The sequence below is a fragment of the Amphiura filiformis genome, chromosome 20 (assembly GCF_039555335.1).
Source record: "Amphiura filiformis chromosome 20, Afil_fr2py, whole genome shotgun sequence".
NCBI lineage: Eukaryota > Metazoa > Echinodermata > Ophiuroidea > Amphilepidida > Amphiuridae > Amphiura > Amphiura filiformis.
Window position 1 is genome coordinate 36,780,593 of NC_092647.1, and position 24,784 is coordinate 36,805,376.

At 35.7% G+C, this 24,784-nt stretch overlaps 1 protein-coding gene across 2 annotated transcripts in view; it reads left to right on the forward strand.

Annotated features, from left to right (window-relative positions):
- LOC140142772 (glycine receptor subunit alphaZ1-like) overlaps positions 1-24,784 on the forward strand; it is a 312,910-nt gene that overhangs the window by 185,320 nt on the left and 102,806 nt on the right. For both annotated transcript variants that reach the window (XM_072164764.1, XM_072164763.1), the window contains exons 5-6: positions 3,808-3,890; positions 6,162-6,293. In XM_072164764.1, coding sequence (XP_072020865.1) covers positions 3,808-3,890; positions 6,162-6,293 — 215 coding nt within the window. The remainder of the gene's footprint in view (positions 1-3,807; positions 3,891-6,161; positions 6,294-24,784) is intronic.

The window sequence follows — 24,784 nt, forward strand, 5'->3', positions numbered from 1 at the left end:
TGAAAAGAAGTTCTACTGTGCGTTGTTTGTTGAGCGGACCTTTATCTACTCTTGTTTAACTTTTAAAAGCCCAGTTCATGTTCCGAGTGAATCATTTCTTCCATTAAATCGATGATGGACTGGACATGTAAACTTCTGTACTACTGCTTATAGACGAATCTGTAATGATATTAGTTAAGGGAGTAACATATGTGAAAGGTGCGAAATGAAATTTGGGGCAACATAAGTTAAGAGAAACACCAATTTCCATTTACTATGACAACTAGGATACAAGTTACCAAATCAGGACAAAAACAAGTAAAGTAATAAAAATGTTATTGCATTAATAATGTGTTCTCACAATCGGGAAGTGAGGAAGTAAAATATTGTTTAAGCCCATTCCAGATTTTAGAATGTAAAAAATAAATCTTGCTGATTCATTGATTTATTCTACAGCTAGTAATATTGGAAAAAAACTTGAAGGCCAAATTTAAGAAAATATGATTGTAGAAAAATAAAATACTGATGAAAAATTTTCTAAAATTGATTGAAAAAATTTCTGAAATTGTAGTAGTTCAATGAATATAAAAACCCAATAATAAAATTGATCTTGATGGGTGTAAACTTATCCAAGTAAAAGAAGTCAAGTTTTGAGGAATTTATAAATATTCATGAAATATTTGGAGTTTTAAATAAGGTAGAATATTTCATGCCAAAAAATAATTTTACATCAGTAATATTGTACCTCGTTGTTCTACCATATAAAATTGCTTTAATGGAAAGAAAGAGTATAGCAAGAAAGGGCTTCAACATTAGAATAACTCTCTGAGCCTCAGCCCCCATTCTCTCGCCAATGTGAGAGAGCATGGATCAAATCTGGTCTTGAGGTGCACAGACAGATTTACCGCGATGAATGTAACACTTACTATCGTCTCCTGCTGGCTGCCAAACGTAATTATCACAGAGAGCAGATCAGTGGACGTAACCAACAGCAGCTTTTTAAAGTCGTTGACACCATCACTAATGGCAAATCAGAGCCAACTCTTCCTGAACATGATAATGGCAAAGATCTCGCTGACAAATTTGCTGACTATTTCACGTCGAAAGTCACAAACATCGAGAATCAGCTTAACCAATCGCCAAACAACCCTGTCTATGCTCAAGTGTCTGAGTCATGTCATACACAGTACGTGACATTCCAGCCTGTCACAGAGGAAGAAGTTCGTAAAGTGATATCCGAATCTCCGACTAAGACTTGCAATTTGGATCCCATCCCCACGTGGCTTTTAAAGCAAGAATTACTCGAGGTGTTGCTTCCCGCTATTACAAGACTCGTGAACGCTTCGCTCGCCCAGGGTCAGTTTCCTGCTTCATTTAAGAAAGCATGTGTGATTCCACTCATCAAGAAACCCAATGCAGACCGTAACGATCTCAAAAACTATCGTCCTATATCGAACTTGAGCTTTATCTCAAAGGTCACTGAGAGAGTTGTCGCGTCTGAACTTCAAAATTACCTGGAAACTAATGGACGGTATGCAAGTAGGCAATCGGCCTACCGTAGGTGTCATAGTACCGAAACTGCCCATGTAAGAGTTCACAATGATCTGCTGAGAGCTCTTGATGAAGGGAAAGAAGGTATTCTTGTCCTGCTTGACTTTTCGAGCGCCTTTGATGTCATCAACCATCAGAAATTTCTTAAGCGGCTCACCCGAAGGTATGGTATCGGCGGAAGAGTGCACGACTGGTTTGCATCGTATATATCTGGGCGAACGCAAGAAGTTATAATCGGCAATCAAGTCTCGGAACTGCAGCAGTTACATCAAGGTGTTCCTCAAGGCTCGGTAGTTGGCCCACTCTGCTTTGCTATGTACGCCGGACCTTTGCAGGACATTATCAACATGCACGGACTTGAATGTATGAAATACGCTGATGATACCCAGATATACATTGTGTCCAAAACGTCTGAAAGATCAACAAAGCTTTCACAGCTGGAACAGTGCATAAGAGACATCAAAGCGTGGACAATTGAAAATAGACTCCTGCTGAATGATGAAAAAACCGAAGTTATGCACATCTCGTCAAGATTTCGGCAATCATCTACTCTCTCGCAAGTCACAATCGCTTCTGCCTCTGTAAACACCGTCTCAAACGCCAGGAACCTTGGAGTTTTTATGGATGACTCTCTTCAAATGACAAAGCATGTTAACAACATTTGCCGTGTTGCATCCATGTCGATACGGAAAATCGGTCAAATACGCGATTATCTCGACCAATGTGCTGCAGAAAGACTTGTCCACGCATTTATCACCTCGCGTCTGGACAACTGTAACAGTTTGTTATTCGGCCTTCCAGATTCGCAGATCTGTAAGCTGCAGCGTATTCAGAATATGGCCGCCAGACTTGTTACCAGGAAGAGAAAGTACGATCACATAACCCCAATCCTAGACTTATTGCACTGGCTTCCTGTAAAGAAGCGTGTCATTTACAAATGCCTTTTACTTACATATAAGGCACTTCACGGTCTTGCACCATTTTACATAAATGAACTTATTCAACCGCATATTCCAAGCCGCAGTGGTCTTCGATCTGCAGATCAAAACCTTCTCTGTGTCCCGCGATATGCCACCATTTCTTACGGACTTCGGTCTTTTGCTGTCGCGGCCCCGAGATTGTGGAATCAATTGCCCTTGAACATTAAGAATGCTGCCACCATCTCGCAGTTCAAGGGCCTACTCAAGACGCATCTGTTCCGGTTAACCATCACGGACTGGCTCGTTTAATTCATTGTTTGCTGGACTCACGCTGTTCTCTGATATGTTCTATTTTGATTTATTGTGTAATTTACTTATCTTGCTTATGTATAATATGCTTGCCTTTGTGGTAGGCCTGTGTCTTTTATATGATTGCCATTATGTCTTTTACTTTTGTATATATATTTTATATGCTTGCCAATATTGTTATCATTGTTGTAGCTTAATATAGTACTTTTAAGATATTTTATATTTGTAGTTTAGTATATCATTGTAAGGCGCCTTGAGGTCAGTTCTGGCATAAGGCGCCCCATAAATGCGTTATTATTATTATTATTATTATTATTTTCCTTCACGAAATTTTGCTATCAGAAGAAAGTTCACATTTTTCCCATTACCCTAGTAAAATTTAACGTCCGAGATATATGTCATTTAAATGGTATTTAAATTATATGGGTATAGTTATACACGTTTCTGCCTCTTATATCAAAACCGCTAATACAACATTAGGAAACATTGTTTTAATTGTCTGCCTCAATCTAAGATAGAAAACAGAACATGCAAAATCGGACCACGCCTCTTTAAATTAAATGTATAATGTACTTTGAAGTGTATAATGTACTATTAATGTGCAACGTACTTTTAATGTATAATATACTTTTATATGTATAATGCACTTTTAATCATAGGTTAATAATGCGTTAATCACTGGTTGGGAGTGAAATTGTACAAAATATTGATGCGTGTAATGTACGAGCTCCGAAGAGGGACTGCATCAGACCCATCATCATCTCAGTACAATTAGCAACAATGATACGCATTTATTAACCTATTTCATACACGACGAAAAAAACCCATGATTTTTTGCTATTATTACTAACAAAATTGTCACGTGCCGCCTTACGAAAATCCATTGTGCTCCCTATCAGGCCCCCATCATGATCCCACCATGACTCACGCTAACCCACTAATAACCATGATCAATTTCAACCTCATTTCATTGTTGTTGCTTTTTCAGTTTCTTTTTCTTTAGTAGACTTACCTCTATTGATCTTTTGATGTCTCCTTGTTCTTACAGGATAACATTAATGTTAGCTTGCAACATGAATTTGGTCAAATTTCCGATGGACAGACAACGATGCTCAGTAGAAATGATGAGTTGTAAGTATCATGTGCGACATTATATACTACTAGTCAACATATCCACAACATCCCCTCCCAAACTTCACTGTAAGGTAGGATGCAAGTCTCGGGACGCAAGTATGTTACAAACATGCAAGATCATAGCAAGGAAATTATAATGCCTGATATCGATTACGATTACTACAAACACGTAACGGCTAAAGCAGATGTTGAAACCAGTGCCAAAGGAACCATTATAATCAAGATATAGTAAGCCAAAGAATTAAGGTACCAGTTATTTTCACCCCTGTATATCCTAAATAAAGACAAAATATGTCAAAATTAAAACAATTAGCAGTCAATACCTGTACTCTTTAGCTCTGATTTTAAGACCATATTTGTTGAAATTGGTTGAGAATTAAAGAAACGGTGATCTAAAACTCTAATCAAATATTGCACTTTTGTGTTCTAATCAATGAAAGCACGACGCTAGTTTTAACGTGCTAATCAATGGAAGCGTAGCGCTAGTTCTCTTGTGTATAAATAAATAGGACATTTAATGCAGCAAACTGCAACTTTTAAATCGTAACTTCTGTATCTTCCTTGGGTTTGGGGATCGCCGTGTCTTTATTTCTTGAACAATTTCAACGTATGAGGTCTTACATTTGAGCTAAAAGATGCAGCTATTGGCTGCTGGTTCCAATTATGACATATCTATCTTTGTTTAGGATATACAGGAGGTGAACATAACCGGTACCTTAATTTTTTGGCTTACTGTATAACAAGAAAATGTACATTACGTTCATTCTATAATAGTGTCTAACATCTGGATTGTTTCACATTATCCCTGAAAATCAAATACTACAAATAAGGTGCTATAAACAGTGAGGCTAATCTGTTATTCAACGTAACTTTATCTACTGTGACGTCACAGTGTATTTATTCCTACGGAACTTCCAAAACAGGTTCACTACCTGATTTATTTTGATCTTTCAATTTAAATAATAATAGAGTCTCGACTTAAACATAATGCTAATGCTAAACCAAAACGCTTCAAATGAGATTAACAAAACCTACGGATTACTTTTCGTTTAAATTGGGTTTAGCTCAATGGTTAAGATGATCGATATCAAACTTCAGCGTCTGTTTCGTTCTTTTTATCTTAAAATCCTTTTACTCTGGTTATTTACTGGTGAAGTTATTCTGGCTACGCAACAAAAATACATAATAAAGTATGTATGGAATCTACAACCAGGACAAGTAATGGAGATACCGAATGGTTCAAGATTGGAAGAGGGCTGAGATAGGCTGAGGTATCACAAATCTAAGCTATGCTAATGATACCACCCTATTATGCAGCAATAGAGAGTAACTGCTGTCCCTTTTGAAATGCATCAAGGAAGCCAGTGAGGAAAAAGGCCTTCTTCTAAATGCCAAGAAGACTAAAGTAATGGTTATTGATAGAAATGGAACTGGAGAGGACTTGTTGATAGATGGTCAAAAGATCGAGGAGGTTAAACAATTTGAATACCTGGGTTCAATGATAGACAACAAAGGTGATAGCACATCTGAGAGAAAAAGAAGATTAGCTATGGCAAAGACAACAACTCAGAGAATGTCAAAGATATGGAAGAGGTACGGTTACTTCGTGCAACAGTCTTCTCAATTGCTACATACGGGTGCGAATCTTGGGCAATGACAATAATGGCCGGAAGAAGATACATGCATTTGAGATGTGGCGCTATAGAAGGCTGTTGGGAAAATCTTTGAAAGACAAGAAGACAAACACCTGGGTCCTGAATAAGATTGGCACGGATTTAAACATCAGAAATTGAGAGGAAATTACGCTACTTTGGTCACATAGTAAAAAAGGATGGTGGCGTTGAGAATCAACATCTTGGACAAATGATGTAAAGAACGTTTCACCACACGGAATGTATGGTGCAACACGTTTGGCCTTTTGATAAAAGCGTACTCTTGTGAAGACCACAGCCGCGCAATCCTGTGCCCTCTGACCAAGAGAGAGAGAGAGCTTTGCGCAGCTATAATACTCCAGGCCCGAAGAATCGATTTCACATTATTGCGTAACATACAGATACGATTCTTTAATGAGCTTCCTTCAAGTTCCGGGTGACCGCCAATGATCAGAAGTTTTAAGTGGTATTAAGTGGCGTTTTCTTAGCTTTATCTTTACCATAACAAAGATAACTAGGTGCATCTTTTACATCGTTGAAATTCCATTTAAATTGATAGTATTTTGATCTTGCTTTGTATCTTTCTCCCTCCCTGCTTTCCTGGTAATGCTTAAAGATGCTTATACAACGCGTGATGTTGTCCTTGTCGTAAAGAAAGAAGATATGGAAGTGGAAGACAAATTAGAGATACCAAGGTTTAAACTTACCAAACATTACACAGATAACACTCTTGTAACATATTCAACCGGTGAGTTTAGTTTTCCTTTCATAATAGATTATTTGTTGTCTTTTTTTTCTCTCCCTTATCTTTTAAATGCATGAAGATGCGTATACGACTCGTGATATTGTATTAATGGTAACGAAAGAAGAATTGGAAGTTGAAGCAAAGTTAGAGATTCCACGATTTCGACTAACTAAGATTGAAACGGAAAATACAAATGTGGTATATTCAACTGGTGAGTTTTGAATAAGCCAATCGGCATTGGAAGTTTGCAGTGCATTGTGGGACATATTTTGCAGTTTTGGGACACTTGCCTCTGACCTATTGGAAAAATTCAGAAAAATTTGTTTTTGTTATTATTATTAAATGAATTAATTAACTGAATATTTGAATGATAACATTATGACAATAATAAATTAATTAATTAATTAATAATAATTACAGCAATTTTTCCGATAAGTCAGAGGTCAAGGAATCCTAAAAACCGGAAGTTACAATGGCGATTAGGCTTATTGATCCATTATTTGTTCACGCGATAACTGGTTTGAGCACTAACGGTTCTTTGATCGTCCGTTTCGCATGGTCATTACTTGTTACCTTGTTTCGCTGTTTGTTTGTTTTGCTTATGTAATTGTATGTTTGCTTGCTTTTTTGTTGCTTTTAATTGCTCGAAATAGTTGTAGTATTTTGTTAGATATCAACTAGTTAAGGGGAAGGTTCTTTTATTGCTTCTGTTTTGTTTTTTGATCAAACCAAAAATACTAGACGACGTTTGAAATCAATTATCTAACATCTAAAGTTTAGTACAAAAATAAATCTGTTTCAATATATTTCCTTAAAACTGTGTTTGAATACATTAAGCAAATCGACACAGCTCCTAAGGTGCAGTATGATATAAATATAGATTAACTATGTATCTTTTAGGCATAGTGGTCATACTGGCCCACATACATAATTGAACGCTAAATGCATAGACTTACATAGGAATAAACCATTAAGGTTACTTGGAGCATTGCATTAACTGAACCGGAATGCCATTACAGGAGCGTGAAAGGTATTACACAACCACGCTCTCCGAATAGAATATAGTATGGAGCCGCCATTACAAGTGTTGTTCCTACATGTATGTTGGCCTTTACCATACTGTGAAATGAGAAAAAAGTATATTAATCACATAATAAATAAACAATTTTAAATAACTGGTGTATTTATTGTGTGTTTGTACTGTTGACGTTTATTTCAATTTATAGTATCATGCACTTATTGGGGTAATCGAAAGCTAAATGTCAGAGTAATTCATCTAAAGGATATCAATACACGTTTTCCATCAAATATATTAATAAATAATTAGTATTTTAAGATGCCATTAACAGATCATATGAGTCGAGGTAGAATTTTGCGAATGAATTTCGTAGATACCCCGAGAGTGTGCTTATTGCATGCATACATAGAAAATTAGTTAAAATCGTTTTTCTTGACTGATGTACATGTAGCCTCTCTCTGCGGTACTTAGTAAAAAGGAATTCAGCTGTGTATCAAGTGTGAAATACGTCTAATTGTAAGGACTTAAATTACTTCTTATACTGGTTACTTAACAGACATTTAATTAGAATGATAGTTTCTTGGACACATATTGACTAATAATAGCTTCCCTGTTGAAGAGCAGCAATTCAAATAGATTAAACATCCAAACAACATTTCTCATTAATTGACATTCGAAGAGATCAAAGAGTAATCGCTATTCCTTTGCTTGCGCTACACACACCAAATAATTTCTCTTCGTAGGTTTACATATTTCAGATTCACTTAGTCAGTACAAGCGTGATGCCGAAATAGTGAAAATAAAACTCTACTTACATAGAATTATATATTGAAACAGTCGTTTTCGCATATGTTCTAAGATGTAAACGCGTTTAGAAATTTAGATTACAGGCTATTAAATTATGTACGTACCTGACTAAACGTAAAAATAACTATTAAATCATTTTTAAGCTAATTAAACAAACCGTTCTTATATTAATGCATGTTACCTTTACCATGTTTACATAGTGATAAATACCTGGATTGTTCCTCTTTTTCACCTTTTGTGAGACGCAAATTTCGAAAATTAACAAATATATTAATATTAAATGCATACTCCTTTTACTATTTACTCTTGCTTAATTTACACAATATTATATATTCATCCACTACAAAAAGATTAAATATTTTATTTGATTACCCACTTTTTACAGAACCAATGTTGTTATTGCATTACATAACAATGTTCTTACAGGGTAATTGGGATCACAATGCAGCTCCTTTGCACAGGCAACCCACGAGACTGACGACAAGTTATTATTCTGGCTATTTTTGTAAAATATTTATAGATTCAATCGAATCTCTTTAAGTAAGAAGGTGATATCCAGCCATGTCAATTATGTATAAATGCCGAAGTGATAGGTTTACCTTTACTACACACACAATATACAAACACGAAACTCTATAACACTTGCTGTATTAACCCTTGAAATGGACACTTAGATATTCTGACGTAATCAGAGACTTCTGGTAAAAAGGTTGGGTTGCACAAACGACCAAAATCTTTCAATTCTAATCAGTATTATGTCAAGAACATAACGTCCACTTTCTAAACCAATTGAATCGTTAACATAATGGATTGCGTTAGTAGTGTGTTGACTTATTTTACACAGGTTTTTCCTTTAAATTGTCATATAACGATTTAAAACTTTTAGTTCCATCATGTTGTAATGTATCTCAAATTGTTCCTCTCATCACAGGGAATAAAAAAGTCAACTGTCATATTTTTCTATGGCGCTTAGTTCAGGAGTTATAAGGTCGAATATGTAAAATGGCAATATTTATATAATGTTCAAGTCTAGAGCTGAATAATACATACACCTCCCACACTAATAAACTGTATATACACACATTTATTTTGTAACAATTTTAACATTGATTTTCGTTTCTTATTCATCTTTTTCTGCTTTTTTGTGGTGATTTTCATTATATAAACAGTAAATTTGTGTGCAAATTGAGGGCGCTATTTACATATATTTTAAATTTAAATTAGCCAACTAGTTTGAGTTATACCTTACATTTCATAATAAAAAGTTGTTTGAAAATTCCATTTGTTAGACTTTTGGCTGATGTTGAAGTGTCCCCTAGTAAAGATGTAAACAAGATTTAAGATAAATAGCGCCATCATTGTTCAAATTTTCTTTAAAATGACTTAATTTTAAATGCCATCAAACAACCGTGTAGTAAATGGAAACATTATCTTTGATTTAGCATTGCTATTAGTAGTATGCAGAGGATGAGCCAGGATTAGGATGGGTTGCTGTTAGGTGTGTTTTCTGCAAGCTGTTTTTAGGGAACGTATCCTGAGGAAGCAGGTATTGCTTGCAAAGGAATACTAGCTAGTTGAAAGAGCAAAAAAAAAAAAGATTTATGTCTTGAATGGATTGTAAAGATCAGTCTTTACCACAGCAAAATATTGTCAATTAATGTAATATGTTGACGCACGTTGTTATTATTTCATGTATCATAAATGTTAAAGTAAATATCTAAAACGTTTTCGGATTTACTATTTATAAAGGCTGCAGTATCGCTTTTCATCCAATGCATCACCAGGCTGATCACAGTTGGAGTAAATTAACGGGTCATGGTTCTCCAGGCCTCAAAAAGATCCTTGGCGACTGTCCGTAACGTTATTCAGCTGTGTTACCGGTCAACAGTTCAGCGCTATATCATTCGGCCTAATGATGGGTTTCGGATGAGGCGTGATGCTGTTAATTTATCTTTCTAGTTGGATGATATATAAGTGAAACAGCCACAGAGAAGTATGGAAGGTTAATAACAGCCCACACAGGGGCTACATATAAAACTGTGCCAGTACAGAAGAAAGTAAAGGGTACGCTTCTCATGGGACCAAAGAGTAACTGAAGCAAGATACAAGATCAAGAAGTCGTATGAAGTGTATCAGGAAAAAACAACAGAAGATCACAGATAAACAGACAAAGAAGGTGCTCGCAGATGCATACAACCAGATGCAGGAAGAAGATCTTAGCACCAAGTTAATAGAGGTGGAAACGGCCTTTGACAACAGTATGACCAGAGTTGGAGACTCATAGGTGACATCACAGACATGTTGACATCTAGGAAAGGACAACTGGATGGCGACACCTACAGGAAAAAAGTTGCTAACTGGTACAACCATTTCAAGAACCTACTAGGACCACCCCCCTGACTTTGGTGACGGGGACGAAGATATTACAGCAGTCTTGGAAGAACTCAACATCAAGACAGGGCCTTTTGAATAATAGGAGTAGAATGGCAAGACAAGAATGGCGTAAGTTAACAACCTTCCAGCAATAATAATTATTGACTTCCGAAAGGCTTTTGATACCACCCACAGAGGCAAAATGCTGAAAATCATGAAAGCTTAGGGGGTTCCTGAGCAGCTGTCAGAGGAAACAGATCAAGCTAACAGATACTCAGCCAGGTGGAAACATCAGTAGGAAAAGTCGGACTGAGAATGAATGCTGGCAAAACCAAGTTCGTAGCATTTAACCACAACAAAGGTCTCGCAATCAGGACAAAGAGTAGAACACAGATTGAGGAGGTCACATATATTTCAGGTACATGGATGCAGAGCTCAGAAAAGCATGTAAAGAAAACAGCAGCCTTGAGAGCTTGGGATAGCTAAGATCTGGAAGCCATCGGTCTCAGGAAGATTCAAACCGTGGAATCAGTAATGCTGCTCTATGGGTGTGAGGCATGGGCAGTTACTTCCAAACTGGCAAAGGCGCTGGATGGCTGCATGTTATACCAGACTATTGCGGTCAATGCGTAATGTCCACTGGAAACAGCACAAGACAAACAAAGAGCTGTAAGGATACGGTTTGCTGGTCACTGCTAGAGAAAACAAGGAAGGCCTGCCCTAACATTATGTCGACATTCTAAGACACGACACCAAACTTGAAACTACTGACATGACAACAGCAATGCAAGACAGAAAGTATGGAGGGCCATCACAGCATTTGGATGATTCAGAACATTCACATTCATAAATGTTTTTATTGGTAAGGATGTAAACAATGCACAATGTAATATTTCAGGTAATTTGGCCTACGGGCCACAAATTTGAAATAAATTTAATGTGAATCTGAATCTGAATCTGAAGGATAAAATAAGGTATAATTAATGTCGGGTAAATACGTGACCAATGCCAATCCCGGTATTCCAAATAATGTATTACAAGAAAGGTGGAGTAGCTTCCGTGTAAACAATATGATGTAAGTATTTGCCAACCACACCATTCGGGTGACATATCCATTTGAAGCAAGGCATTGGCAGCGGAAAAGTCATCTTGTATAATTCATTCCACACCTGAGCCATAAACTGCCCCGTATATGTCAAGAAAATATTCCGGATTGCATTACATCAAGAGCATAAGGGATGAAATAAAAATCTACTAAATATTACATGGGGTTTACCTGGTGTGTTACCTTGCATCGTGTATAAAACAGGGTACATGTACATTTCCAAAATAGATACAGGGTGACTAGATGTCATGTCTTAAGGTGGTTCTATAACTGCACTAAGGAAAACTGAATAGAAACAGAGATTTGATTAGAGCAAACTTGATGATATATTTTGTACATTCTTATTCGAAGATACTGCATGGCTGGATTTATATGTGCAGGTCGGTACTTGATGTGACGTCCTTGGATTATAATCAAATGAATATTAAGGTCAATATTCATCTAATATTAATTTTAATGTCCATTTTGTAGCTGCAAATGGGAAGTTCTATGATTTAAAGTCTCTTTTATATCGGCAGTAATTGCAGATACATGCATCATGTATATTTAAAGTAGCAACTAAACGTCTCTCTATTCCTAAAGCTTCGCTTAGGATACCTAGTCCAAGAAAAGGTTTGCTATATAGTTCAAAATAATAAAAAGGGTTCGTTAGTTCGAATGTTAGGGTTTGCTTAAGGTAGTTTTTGGTACCGTTCACAAACGCTTGTTACGGGAAACTCTGTGATACTTATGTTAGTCAGTGGTGGTACAAAAGTTACTATAGTTGTGTGAAGTCGTCAAAGGCGGTAGTGAAAGCCAATAGTGCTTGATTGTTTTGTCGACTCGAAGAAGCGGCAGACTGAAATATCTCCATCAACAAACTGTGGTATTTTGTGGACTAGTGTGTTATCTGTCAGTCTAGTGGGGCCGAAAGCTTGCTGAAGAGATCTCCGAGAAAGGAGCTTAAGGTCAACATAATTATACCAGCTAGGAGAGTGAAAACATAGTCTTCAATACTTGGACGGAGACTGTGGTAGACCAGGGGGTTCCCTCGAGTAGACAGGATATGTGACATTGCAGAATCATGAATCGAGAACTGAACAACATTAAAAGAATCTCATCAGAACGTCAGCTATTCAAGATCTCCAAGCTTAGATAAGCAACCATAGCAAAAGGAAATTGGTGTAGTAATTCTTAATTCTAAGTTTAATTCTTGTATGAATTTATACATGTATTGTAATTTGATTGAGAGCCATACTGCACTAATTAACAAATACTAGTAATCATGAGTTGTTGCGTGTCTGGTGTTGAGTGAACTCGGTAGCAGGTGATTTGGGCCCGGCCATTTTAGTAACCGTAACAATAGTTTTGAGACGACTTTTCTGTCATGTTGGCCTATATGTTTCATGACGTAAGCTGCAGACTTTTGGTATTTATTTTGTATCATTTATTTTGATATAGGTCTGAGAAGACTTATAGCTATGCATGGGTACCATATCATTATAGTGAGTTTGTTACTTGAGCTCCAGACGGGTACAATCCCCCTTGGTAAAACATATAACCAAACAATACGTCAGTAAGACAACGGTTTTTCGACAGCATACAAATGTTTGCCACTTTTAAATTTATATGCTAACAAAACTTAAATACATAGCGCCCTCAATGTTTTCATTTTGTGAATATTGTTACATGCTTACGATATAAAACAAACGGCGATGGCTTGTTAAATTAACGATTTTGTGACTTTACAATATGAGATTTTATCTATAAAATGCGACATACTTTTGCTTTAATGCGCAAATATTGTGCATTTTTCTATTGTGAGACAAAACTATTGAAAATCAACATTTCCAAGGATATACACTCGATCTCTAATAAGTGTTAAGTCGAAAACTATTGCATTAATGCGCAAACATTGTGCATCCATTCCTACAAACAAAAACATTGAAATAAACATTTCCAAGGTTAAACATGCTATCTCAATAGTGTTAAGTCGAGGAGATACTAACTATATCTTATTAACACTTCTAATAAATCATTGAAAATTCCTCCTAGAGACTATATACTTTCCACTCCGCTACGCCTTGCTCAAGACAAATTACTTCTACAATAACTACGACATGACGTGGTCCTTTACCTCAACAAGCCATTGTGATCTTCCCAGGTGAAAAACAAACATGATTTTGCAGCATACTGCCAATTCCAGAAAACTATAACAGCTTTAAGTTTTTTGGAATTGAAAAAGACATGATCCTTTTTTACCAAATGAAGCCTAACCTCATCCTAATGCTTTTGTTGGAGCTAACAGGCAATAAAAGTTAAATTTAGTAGTTTGGTCATCACATTTTGGAATAAGGGCCAAAGACATGCAATTTGGCATGTTTTCTTACAATACAATTGCAGTCGCAATATTGAAAGACTTGACACTAGTCTAAGCATTCAAAAATACTGTAGTAGTGTATAATTCTGTCATTTAAAAAAATGTCCAGATATTAAAGCATGGAATCTGGTAGTAGGCCTAATCCATGCTTTACTTTTAATTCTAGAAACAAAATAGTACTGTATTTATCTGGAACGGGGGTAAGGTTTCCAGTGCCATCAATCTAGATTTTTAGCTTAGTTTTTGCAAATGAAAAAATGAAAAAGACTTCATTAAAATATGTACAGGATAGAAAGCAAACTGGTTTCGGCTATGAATCACATAAATGAATGTCTTTCTTCTGTACGCATTATAATAGAGTTCAGAAGTAAGTTAACGATTCTTTTAACTGAAGCCTTTAAAATATTTTACATCTGATTATATACAGAGAACAAATTCTGAAAAAACAACATTTCCAAGGATATACGCTCTACAGGCTGAGTCAAAAAGAAGTAAACTCATGTTGAGGGGCTGTAACTCAAGATCGGTAAGGAATTTGCTAAAGATGAAAATTCCACTGGAAAGAGCAAATTCTACACGTCTAAATAAAATAAGGATTGTTGCAATTGTTCACAGTAAACTTAAGTTATACTCATTTGAATACAAACACCCATTTTTGTAGCTGCACACGGTTTCACTTCCCAAGTAGGGGCCTACCAATTATATATATTGGCAAGGCGCGATATTCAAATGCAAATAAATTTCTGTGGCAGGTGTGGTTTCGATTAATAATTCTTACATGTTAAAGGGCTCTTTTCAATATAAAATTTTCCTCATTGCACTACATTATAATAAAACGGGTCAAATGACAACATGGCACCACAATTTATCGCACGGGAGCGCACGTTTCTGTCGACGAAGTATCATGAAACTAAGAGTCACACAGAAGTTCAGTGTCTTTTTCGTCTCCAATTTCCTACAGCTAACCGGGTTTCATGTAAGGGAGCAGTATATAAGAATGTGAACAACCTCAATGTGCATGGGACACTAAGGAACAGACAGCCGGAAGCTTCAGGCAGACCACGAACTGCTAGATCACAAGTGAACATTGCTAGAGTTAGACATGCGTTACAGCAAGACCAAAGATCAGCTCAATCCTTTACACAACATTCCCCAATCAAGCTTCTGCCGGATCGTTCGTAAAGACTTGAATTGGTATCCCTACAAACTATAGTACCGCCATGGACTTTGTTGAATATTATTTAAAAGCAAAACTTGTCGTTTCAACAATAAATCCTGTTAGCACTTTGCTGATTCGTCGAAATTGAAATGGATGAAAATCAATCAGCCGTGTGCAGCTACAAAAATGGGTGGTTGTATTCAAATGAGTATAACCTTAGTTGGCTGTGAGCAATTGCAACAATTCTTTTTTTATTTAGCAGATTCCTTGCAGATCTTGAGTTACAGCCCCTCAAACATGAGTTTACTTCTTTTTGACTCAGCCTGTATGACGGAAGAGTGTTAAGTCGAGGAGATATTAACCTATGTTATTAACGCTTATAATAAAAAGAAGCTCCCAAGGCGAAACTTAATAAATCATTGAAATTCCTCCTTAACATTTTAACAAGTATGCTTTCCACTCTGCTGAGCCATGCTAAAGACAATGACTTATTTTATTAGGTCTTTTACCTCATCAAGAGCACTTCTCAACAGGATAGTCCCTTTGTGAGTCTGTATTTATTGCCTGGAACACGCTGTCACCTGTATTCTCTAGTGAATCAGAACATTGTTTTTCAGCATTTCAGCATCTAAGTCCCCCCAATGCATTCAATCTAGAATTTTTCTTTGTCAAAACTTTATTAAAATTTGTCAACAAACATATAAATTAATGTCTTTTTTTTGCATATGATATAACAGGGATTTAAACAAAAAAGATTAGCAGGTACAAGATAAAGCAATTTTCCTTGAATTGGAGACTTTAAAACATTGTATATCTAATTTTATACACAGAAGAAAAAAATCTTGAAAAATCAACATTTTAACGGCTTTACACTCTATGACAGAAGAGTCGAGGAGATACTACCTTATGTTATTAACGCTAATAAAAGGAAGCTCCCAAGGCGAAACTTTAAATCATTAAAATTCCTCCTTCACATTTTAACAGGTATGCTTTCCACTCCGCTGAGCCATTCTCAAGACAATGACTTATTTTATTAGCTACGAGATGATGATGAGCTCTTTTTACCTCAACAAGTGCACTCAACAGGATAGTCCCTTTGTGAGTCTGTATTCTTTTCCTGGAAGACGCTATCACCTGTATTCCCTAGTGAATCAGAACATTATTTTTCAGCATTTCAGCATCTAAGTCCCCCAGTGCATTCAATCTAGAATTTTTCTTTGTCAAAACTTTATTAAAATATGTCAACAAACATATAAATTAATGTCTTTTTTCTGCATTATTATATAACAGGGAGTTTTAAGACAAAGCAATTTTCTTTCAACTGGGCCTTTAAAACATTTTATATCTAATTTTATACACAGAAGAAAATCTGAAAAATCAATATTTTAACGGCTTTAAACTCTATGACGGAAGAGTCGAGGAGATACTAACCTATGTTATTAACGCTTATATAAAAAGAATATCCCACGGCATACTTAAAGAATCATTGAATTCCTCCTTAACATTTTAACAGGTATGCTTTTCACTCCGCTGAGCCATGCTCAAAACAATGACTTATTTTTTATTAGCTATGACATGATGAGGTCTTTTTATCTCATCAAGACCACTTCTCAACAGGGTAATTAATTGTAAGTATGCATGTTATTGCCAGGGAGACGCTGTCACCTGTATTCCCAGGTGAAATACAGCATTATTTTTCAGCATAAGCCCTCCAGTGTCTTAAATTTAGAATTGGTCCGTAGTCATTACAAATAAAAAAGATACTTTAATACTTGTAAAGTAAAGGAAACAAAGCAAACTGGTTTTTGCCATGATGAATATAAATTAGTTTCTTTGTTTCACCGATGATACAACGTAATGTTGGAAAAAAACAGATAGAGGTCAAAACAATTTTTCATGGGGGCATGTCTAGCAGCTAGTCCAGCTAGCCCGAGACTTAACGCAGTTCCTGAATGCCGAAGTTTTAAATCCCCAGTCAATGAAGGGTTAACATCCGTAGCTTGTGTTCAGCATTATTCAAATTTGTAATGCCAAACGTCAAAAATATGTGTTACCTTTGGAGCCATTTTACGACCTATTATAGGTTCAATACCACTAATTATCTATTACACAGTTTTCAATGGGAAATGGCTAATTTCAGGCGGAATTTTCACATAATTCAGAGCTTTCACAGTTAAATACCACCAATTTCAGGTAAAACTAGATAATTTAGATGCCAAATGATCAAAGACTCGACATAGGTTGACCTGAGACTTTTCTTGTTTTAACGCACTGAACCATAAACACCTTAAAATGGCAGTGTGCACTCGAAGCTGAAAGTTACAATTAGGTAGGGCAAATATTTACTAAAACTTATGCCGTGGGAATGAATTTTGGTAATATTACAACAAAATGCCATACATTGTGGGCCTAAAACAAATTTACCAAATTTCAGAGGATGGTTGCTCGAATTGTAGAAGAGCTATTCATGATATTGTTACATATTCCAAATGTATATCTTTCTAAAAGTATGTGATGAAGAAATTAAAGCAAAAGAAGCTAAATTAACAAAATGGTGCTAGTTTTACGTCCGAGGGTCAAAAATCACTTTGTCCACACGTAATTCAATGGGATGTGTCCGATTGCTAAGAGTAAGGCATACATATGCGTTAGGCATACATGTAATAATTATTGGTAAACACGTTTGTCTTGTCTTTGAAAAGTGATTATTGTTTTACATGCATGAAAGGAATACAATCGATTTTAATTCCCATTTATACTTGTCATGTACTCGAACTTCACTCCTGTCATTGACCAACAATTAGCATAAAAATTATTACAAAGGTTCCATCTGGCGCAATTTTTGAATTTTAAATAGGCCTTCATGCATTTTGTGACCGCGTGGCTTATTTCTAAATAGGTTTTGCAAGGTGTCAAGATAAGGCAATTCACAACACAAGAGAGGACCTTTATGGCAGAGGTATACTTAAGAACAGAAAGCTTTTTGGAAGTGCAGCGTCAATTTCGGATTCGTTTCCCGAACGTTAGAGTCCCAACGAAACCTTTCACAACCTCGGAAGTGTGAAGAATAGATGCAAAGCACGGAGCGGACGTCCAAGAACTGGCCGTTCAGCTGCAAATATTGCAGCGGTTCAAAGGGAACTTGCAGGTAACCCCAGAGTCAGCATGGTCAGTTGTCGACGCAACAATTTCGAACATACCACGATCGCAATAAGTGCAATAACTTTCTTGTTGATAACATTTCGTAATGACAAAAAATCAGAGGTTACATTATTGCTTTGCGCATATTTAGAAGAAAGGTGGAGTAGCTTCCGTGTAAACAATATGATGTAAGTATTTGCCAACCACACCATTCGGGTGACATATCCATTTGAAGCAAGGCAATGGCAGCGGAAAAGTCATCTTGTATAATTCATTCCACACCTGAGCCATAAACAGCCCCGTATATGTCAAGAAAATATTCCGGATTGCATTACATCAAGCGCATGAGGGATTAAATAAAAATCTTCTAAATATTACATGGGGTTTACCTGGTGTTTTACCTTGCATTGTGTATAAAACAGGGTACATGTACATTTCCAAAATAGATGCAGGGTGACTAGATTTCATGTCTTAAGGTGGTTCTATAACTGCACTAAGGAAAACTGAATAGAAACAGAGACTTGATTAGAGCAAAATTGATGATATAATTTTTACATTCTTATTCGAAGATACTGCATGGCTAGATTTATACTGCAGGTCGGTACTTGATGTGACGTCCTTGGATTATAATCAAATGAATATTAAGGTCAATATTCATCTAATATTAATTTTAATGTCCATTTTGTAGCTGCAAATGGAAAGTTCTATGATTTAAAGTCTCTTTTATATCGGCAGTAATTGCAGATACATGCATCATGTATATTAAAAGTAGCAACTAAACGTCTCTCTATTCGTAAAGCTTCGCTTAGGTTACCTAGTCCAAGAAAAGGTTTGCTATATAGTTCAAATAATAAAAAGGGTTGGTTAGTCCGAATGTTAGGGTTTGCTTTAGGTAGTTTTGGGACCGTTCACAAACACTTGTTACGGGAAACTGTGTAAAACTTATGTTAGTCAGTGGTGGTACAAAAGTTATATTTGTAGAAAAGAAGCGACAGACTGAAATATCTCCATCAACAAACTGTGGTATTTTGTGGACTAGTATGTTATCTGTCTGTCAAGTGGAGCAGAAAGCTTGCTGAAGAGATCTCCGGGAGAGGAGATTAAGGTCAACATATACCAGCTAGGATAGTGAAAACATATTCTTCAATACTTGGACTGAGACTGTGGTAGACCAGGGTTTCCTTCGAGTAGAGAGGATATCGAGAACTGTACTATCAAAAGAATCTCATCAGAACGTCAGCTATTTAAGATCTCCAAGCTTAGATAAGTAATCATAGCCCAAGGAAATCGGTGTAGTAATTCTTAATTCTAAGTTTAATTCTTGTATGAATGTATACATGTACTGCAGTAATTAACAAATACTAGTAATCATAAGTTGTTTGATTGAGTCATACTGCAGTTACTGTCCGTTTTCCTATACACAATACACAGTGCTCTTTCCCATTGACGCGTGACCTTTACAAATAGCCCTACGTTAACAGTATGGGGATATGACTAGTTAACGTCGCTGTGTGAAAAATAACCGGCCAATATTAAAAGTACTCTTCTAAAGTTCTAGAAAATATAGTTTTTAACATGTCCTAAATTTTTAGCAAATTTAGATGTTTGGAAATACTCGTACTTTGGTGTTTTAGGAAGGATATGTAAACGACAGATAACACCAAAAATATGAAGAAATTATTTCTAAACCGTGTTAAGTCAAAAATCATTATGTTGCTCATTTTCAAGAATGCTGGTTTACAAAAAGCACGACATTGTCTGATTTCGTGAACAAAGCCACACATAACATTGTTTCCTTTCGTTTCCTTTATAATCGGTTACCCAACTGAAGCTATGAATACCAGCTTTATTGTGATATCGCACATGAAAACAGTCACTTGTGCACAACCAGAGAAGATCCGATTTAATCAGTTGAGCTGTTTCAATGAGTGTTATCTTGGTTTAATAGCTTTTAATGGGGTTAAGTCCTGCAAAGGTCGAGATGAATTCTACTGTAGACATGACTGCATCATGTAAACAGCGCATTCATGGTTATTCTCATCCAACCCCTGACTTTAATCAGCAAACCTCTTCTTGAGAGTTATTGCATTTTCAAGTTATACAACTTTTACAAATGAAAAAATTGCCAAAAAGATTTTGCATTGTATACTATTACACAATATTCTAGGTGGGGAAAAAATGGCAACACTATTTTTGTAACATCTAATACATAGGTATTTATCAGCAGCAATTTATATTATCTCATACTTATATGAGCAATTTCGTTAGTGCTAATCTCTGTGACAATCTTCAAAGAATCGTTACCATGGCAACAAGGGACTTTCAAATTTTTGATCAAGTTACAAAATCATTTATGAGACCCAAATACCTTTTTTATCACAAGATTTGAGCAAATTCCATTGACCTTTATTTTTGTCTTTGTCCACACATTGCTGAATTCATAGAGACCCCAGTCTTAAATACATAGCGCCCTCAATGTTCTCATTTCGTTAATATTGTTACATGCGTATGATATAAAACAAACGGCGATGGCTTGTTAAATTAACGATTTTGTGACTTTACAATATGAGATTTTATCTATAAAATGCGACATACTTTTGCTTTAATGCGCAAATATTGTGCATTTTTCTATTGTGAGACAAAACTATTGAAAATCAACATTTCCAAGGATATACACTTGATCTCTAATAAGTGTTAAGTCGAAAACTATTGCCTTAATGCGCAAACATTGTGCATCCGTTCCTACAAACAAAAACATTGAAATAAACATTTCCAAGGTTATACATACTATCTCAATAGTGTTAAGTCGAGGAGATACTAACTATATGTTATTAACACTTCTAATAAATCATTGAAAATTCCTCCTTGAGACTATATACTTTCCACTCCGCTACGCCTTGCTCAAGACAAATTACTTCTACATTAACTACGACATGACATGGTCCTTTACCTCAACAATCCACTGTGAGTCTGCATGCAATAAAAGCCTGCACGACGCTGTGATCTTCCCAGGTGAAAAACAAACAAGATTTTGCAGCATACTGCCAATTCCAGAAAACTGCAGCTTGAAGTTATTTGGAATTGAAAAAGACATGATCCTGTTTTACCAAATGAAGCCTAACCCAATCCAAATGCTTTTATTGGAGCTAACAGGCAATAAAAGTTAAATTTAGTATGTTGGTCATCACATTTTGGAATAAGGGCCAAAGACATGCAATTGTGCATGTTATCTTACAATACCATTGCAGTCGCAATATTGAAAGAATTTACACCAGTCTAAGCATTCTGAAAAAACTGTAGTAGTGTATAATTTTGGCATTTAAAAAAAATGTCCAGATATTAAAACATGGAATCTGGTAGTAGGCCTAATCCATGCATTACTTTTAATTCTAGAAAAAAAATAGTACTGTATTTTTCTGGAACGGGGGTAAGGTTTCCAGTGCCATCAATCTAGATTTTTAGCTTAGTTTTTGCAAATGAAAAAATGAAGAAGACTTTATTAAAATATGTACAGGATAGAAAGCAAATTGGTTTCGGCTATGAATCACATAAATGAATGTCTTTCTTCTGTTCACATTATAATAGAGTTCAGAAGTAAGTTAACGAATTTTTTTAACTGAAGCCTTTAAAATATTTGACATCTAATTATATACAGAGAACAAATTCTGAAAAAACAACATTTCCAAGGATATACGCTCTATAACGGAAGAGTGTTAAGTCGAGGAGATACTAACCTATGTTATTAACGCTTATAATAAAAAGAAGCTCCCAAGGCGAAACTTAATAAATCATTGAAATTCCTCCTTAACATTTTAACAAGTATGTTTTCCACTCTGCTGAGCCATGCTAAAGACAATGACTTATTTTATTAGGTCTTTTACCTCATCAAGAGCACTTCTCAACAGGATAGTCCCTTTGTGAGTCTGTATTTATTGCCTGGAAGACGCTGTCACCTGTATTCCCGAGTGAATCAGAACATTTTTTTCAGCATCTTATTCCTTCAGTTCCTTCAATCTATAGATTTTTGCCTTGGTCAAAACTTTATTAAAATATCTATAATAAATTACCGAGTTGCAAAACTTTTCGTGATAAATACTCGAACGGTGGTGATGCAACTGCAAATTTCACTTTTGCAAACCTAATCATTCACCGAGTTACGCTGCATTATTCACCTCATTTTTTTAAAATCTTAGTGATTAAAGTCTAGAAACAGAGACTTGATTAGAGCAAAATTGATGATATAATTTTTACATTCTTATTCGAAGATACTGCAATGGCTAGATTTATACTGCAGGTCGGTACTTGATGTGACGTCCTTGGATTATAATCAAATGAATATTAAGGTCAATATTCATCTAATATTAATTTTAATGTCCATTTTGTAGCTGCAAATGGAAAGTTCTATGATTTAAAGTCTCTTTTATATCGGCAGTAATTGCAGATACATGCATCATGTATATTAAAAGTAGCAACTAAACGTCTCTCTATTCGTAAAGCTTCGCTTAGGTTACCTAGTCCAAGAAAAGGTTTGCTATATAGTTCAAATAATAAAAAGGGTTGGTTAGTCCGAATGTTAGGGTTTGCTTTAGGTAGTTTTGGGACCGTTCACAAACACTTGTTACGGGAAACTGTGTAAAACTTATGTTAGTCAGTGGTGGTACAAAAGTTATTTTGTAGAAAAGAAGCGACAGACTGAAATATCTCCATCAACAAACTGTGGTATTTTGTGGACTAGTATGTTATCTGTCTGTCAAGTGGAGCAGAAAGCTTGCTGAAGAGATCTCCGGGAGAGGAGATTAAGGTCAACATATACCAGCTAGGATAGTGAAAACATATTCTTCAATACTTGGACTGAGACTGTGGTAGACCAGGGTTTCCTTCGAGTAGAGAGGATATCGAGAACTGTACTATCAAAAGAATCTCATCAGAACGTCAGCTATTTAAGATCTCCAAGCTTAGATAAGTAATCATAGCCCAAGGAAATCGGTGTAGTAATTCTTAATTCTAAGTTTAATTCTTGTATGAATGTATACATGTACTGCAGTAATTAACAAATACTAGTAATCATAAGTTGTTTGATTGAGTAAACAGCGCATTCATGGTTATTCTCATCCAACCCCTGACTTTAATCAGCAAACCTCTTCTTGAGAGTTATTGCATTTTCAAGTTATACAACCTTTACAAATGAAAAAAATTGCCAAAAAGATTTTGCATTGTATACTATTACACAATATTCTAGGTGGGGAAAAAATGGCAATTTCGTTAGTACTAATCTCTGTGACAATCTTCAAAGAATCGTTACCATGGCAACAAGGGACTTTCAAATTTTTGATCAAGTTACAAAATCATTTATGAGACCCAAATACCTTTTTTATCACAAGATTTGAGCAAATTCCATTGACCTTTACTTTTGTCTTTGTCCACACATTGCTGAATTCATAGAGACCCCAGTCTTAAATACATAGCGCCCTCAATGTTCTCATTTCGTTAATATTGTTACATGCGTATGATATAAAACAAACGGCGATGGCTTGTTAAATTAACGATTTTGTGACTTTACAATATGAGATTTTATCTATAAAATGCGACATACTTTTGCTTTAATGCGCAAATATTGTGCATTTTTCTATTGTGAGACAAAACTATTGAAAATCAACATTTCCAAGGATATACACTCGATCTCTAATAAGTGTTAAGTCGAAAACTATTGCCTTAATGCGCAAACATTGTGCATCCGTTCCTACAAACAAAAACATTGAAATAAACATTTCCAAGGTTATACATACTATCTCAATAGTGTTAAGTCGAGGAGATACTAACTATATGTTATTAACACTTCTAATAAATCATTGAAAATTCCTCCTTGAGACTATATACTTTCCACTCCGCTACGCCTTGCTCAAGACAAATTACTTCTACATTAACTACGACATGACATGGTCCTTTACCTCAACAATCCACTGTGAGTCTGCATGCAATAAAAGCCTGCACGACGCTGTGATCTTCCCAGGTGAAAAACAAACAAGATTTTGCAGCATACTGCCAATTCCAGAAAACTGCAGCTTGAAGTTATTTGGAATTGAAAAGACATGATCCTGTTTTACCAAATGAAGCCTAACCCAATCCAAATGCTTTTATTGGAGCTAACAGGCAATAAAAGTTAAATTTAGTATGTTGGTCATCACATTTTGGAATAAGGGCCAAAGACATGCAATTGTGCATGTTATCTTACAATACCATTGCAGTCGCAATATTGAAAGAATTTACACCAGTCTAAGCATTCTGAAAAAACTGTAGTAGTGTATAATTTTGGCATTTAAAAAAAATGTCCAGATATTAAAACATGGAATCTGGTAGTAGGCCTAATCCATGCTTTACTTTTAATTCTAGAAAAAAATAGTACTGTATTTTTCTGGAACGGGGTAAGGTTTCCAGTGCCATCAATCTAGATTTTTAGCTTAGTTTTTGCAAATGAAAAAATGAAGAAGACTTTATTAAAATATGTACAGGATAGAAAGCAAATTGGTTTCGG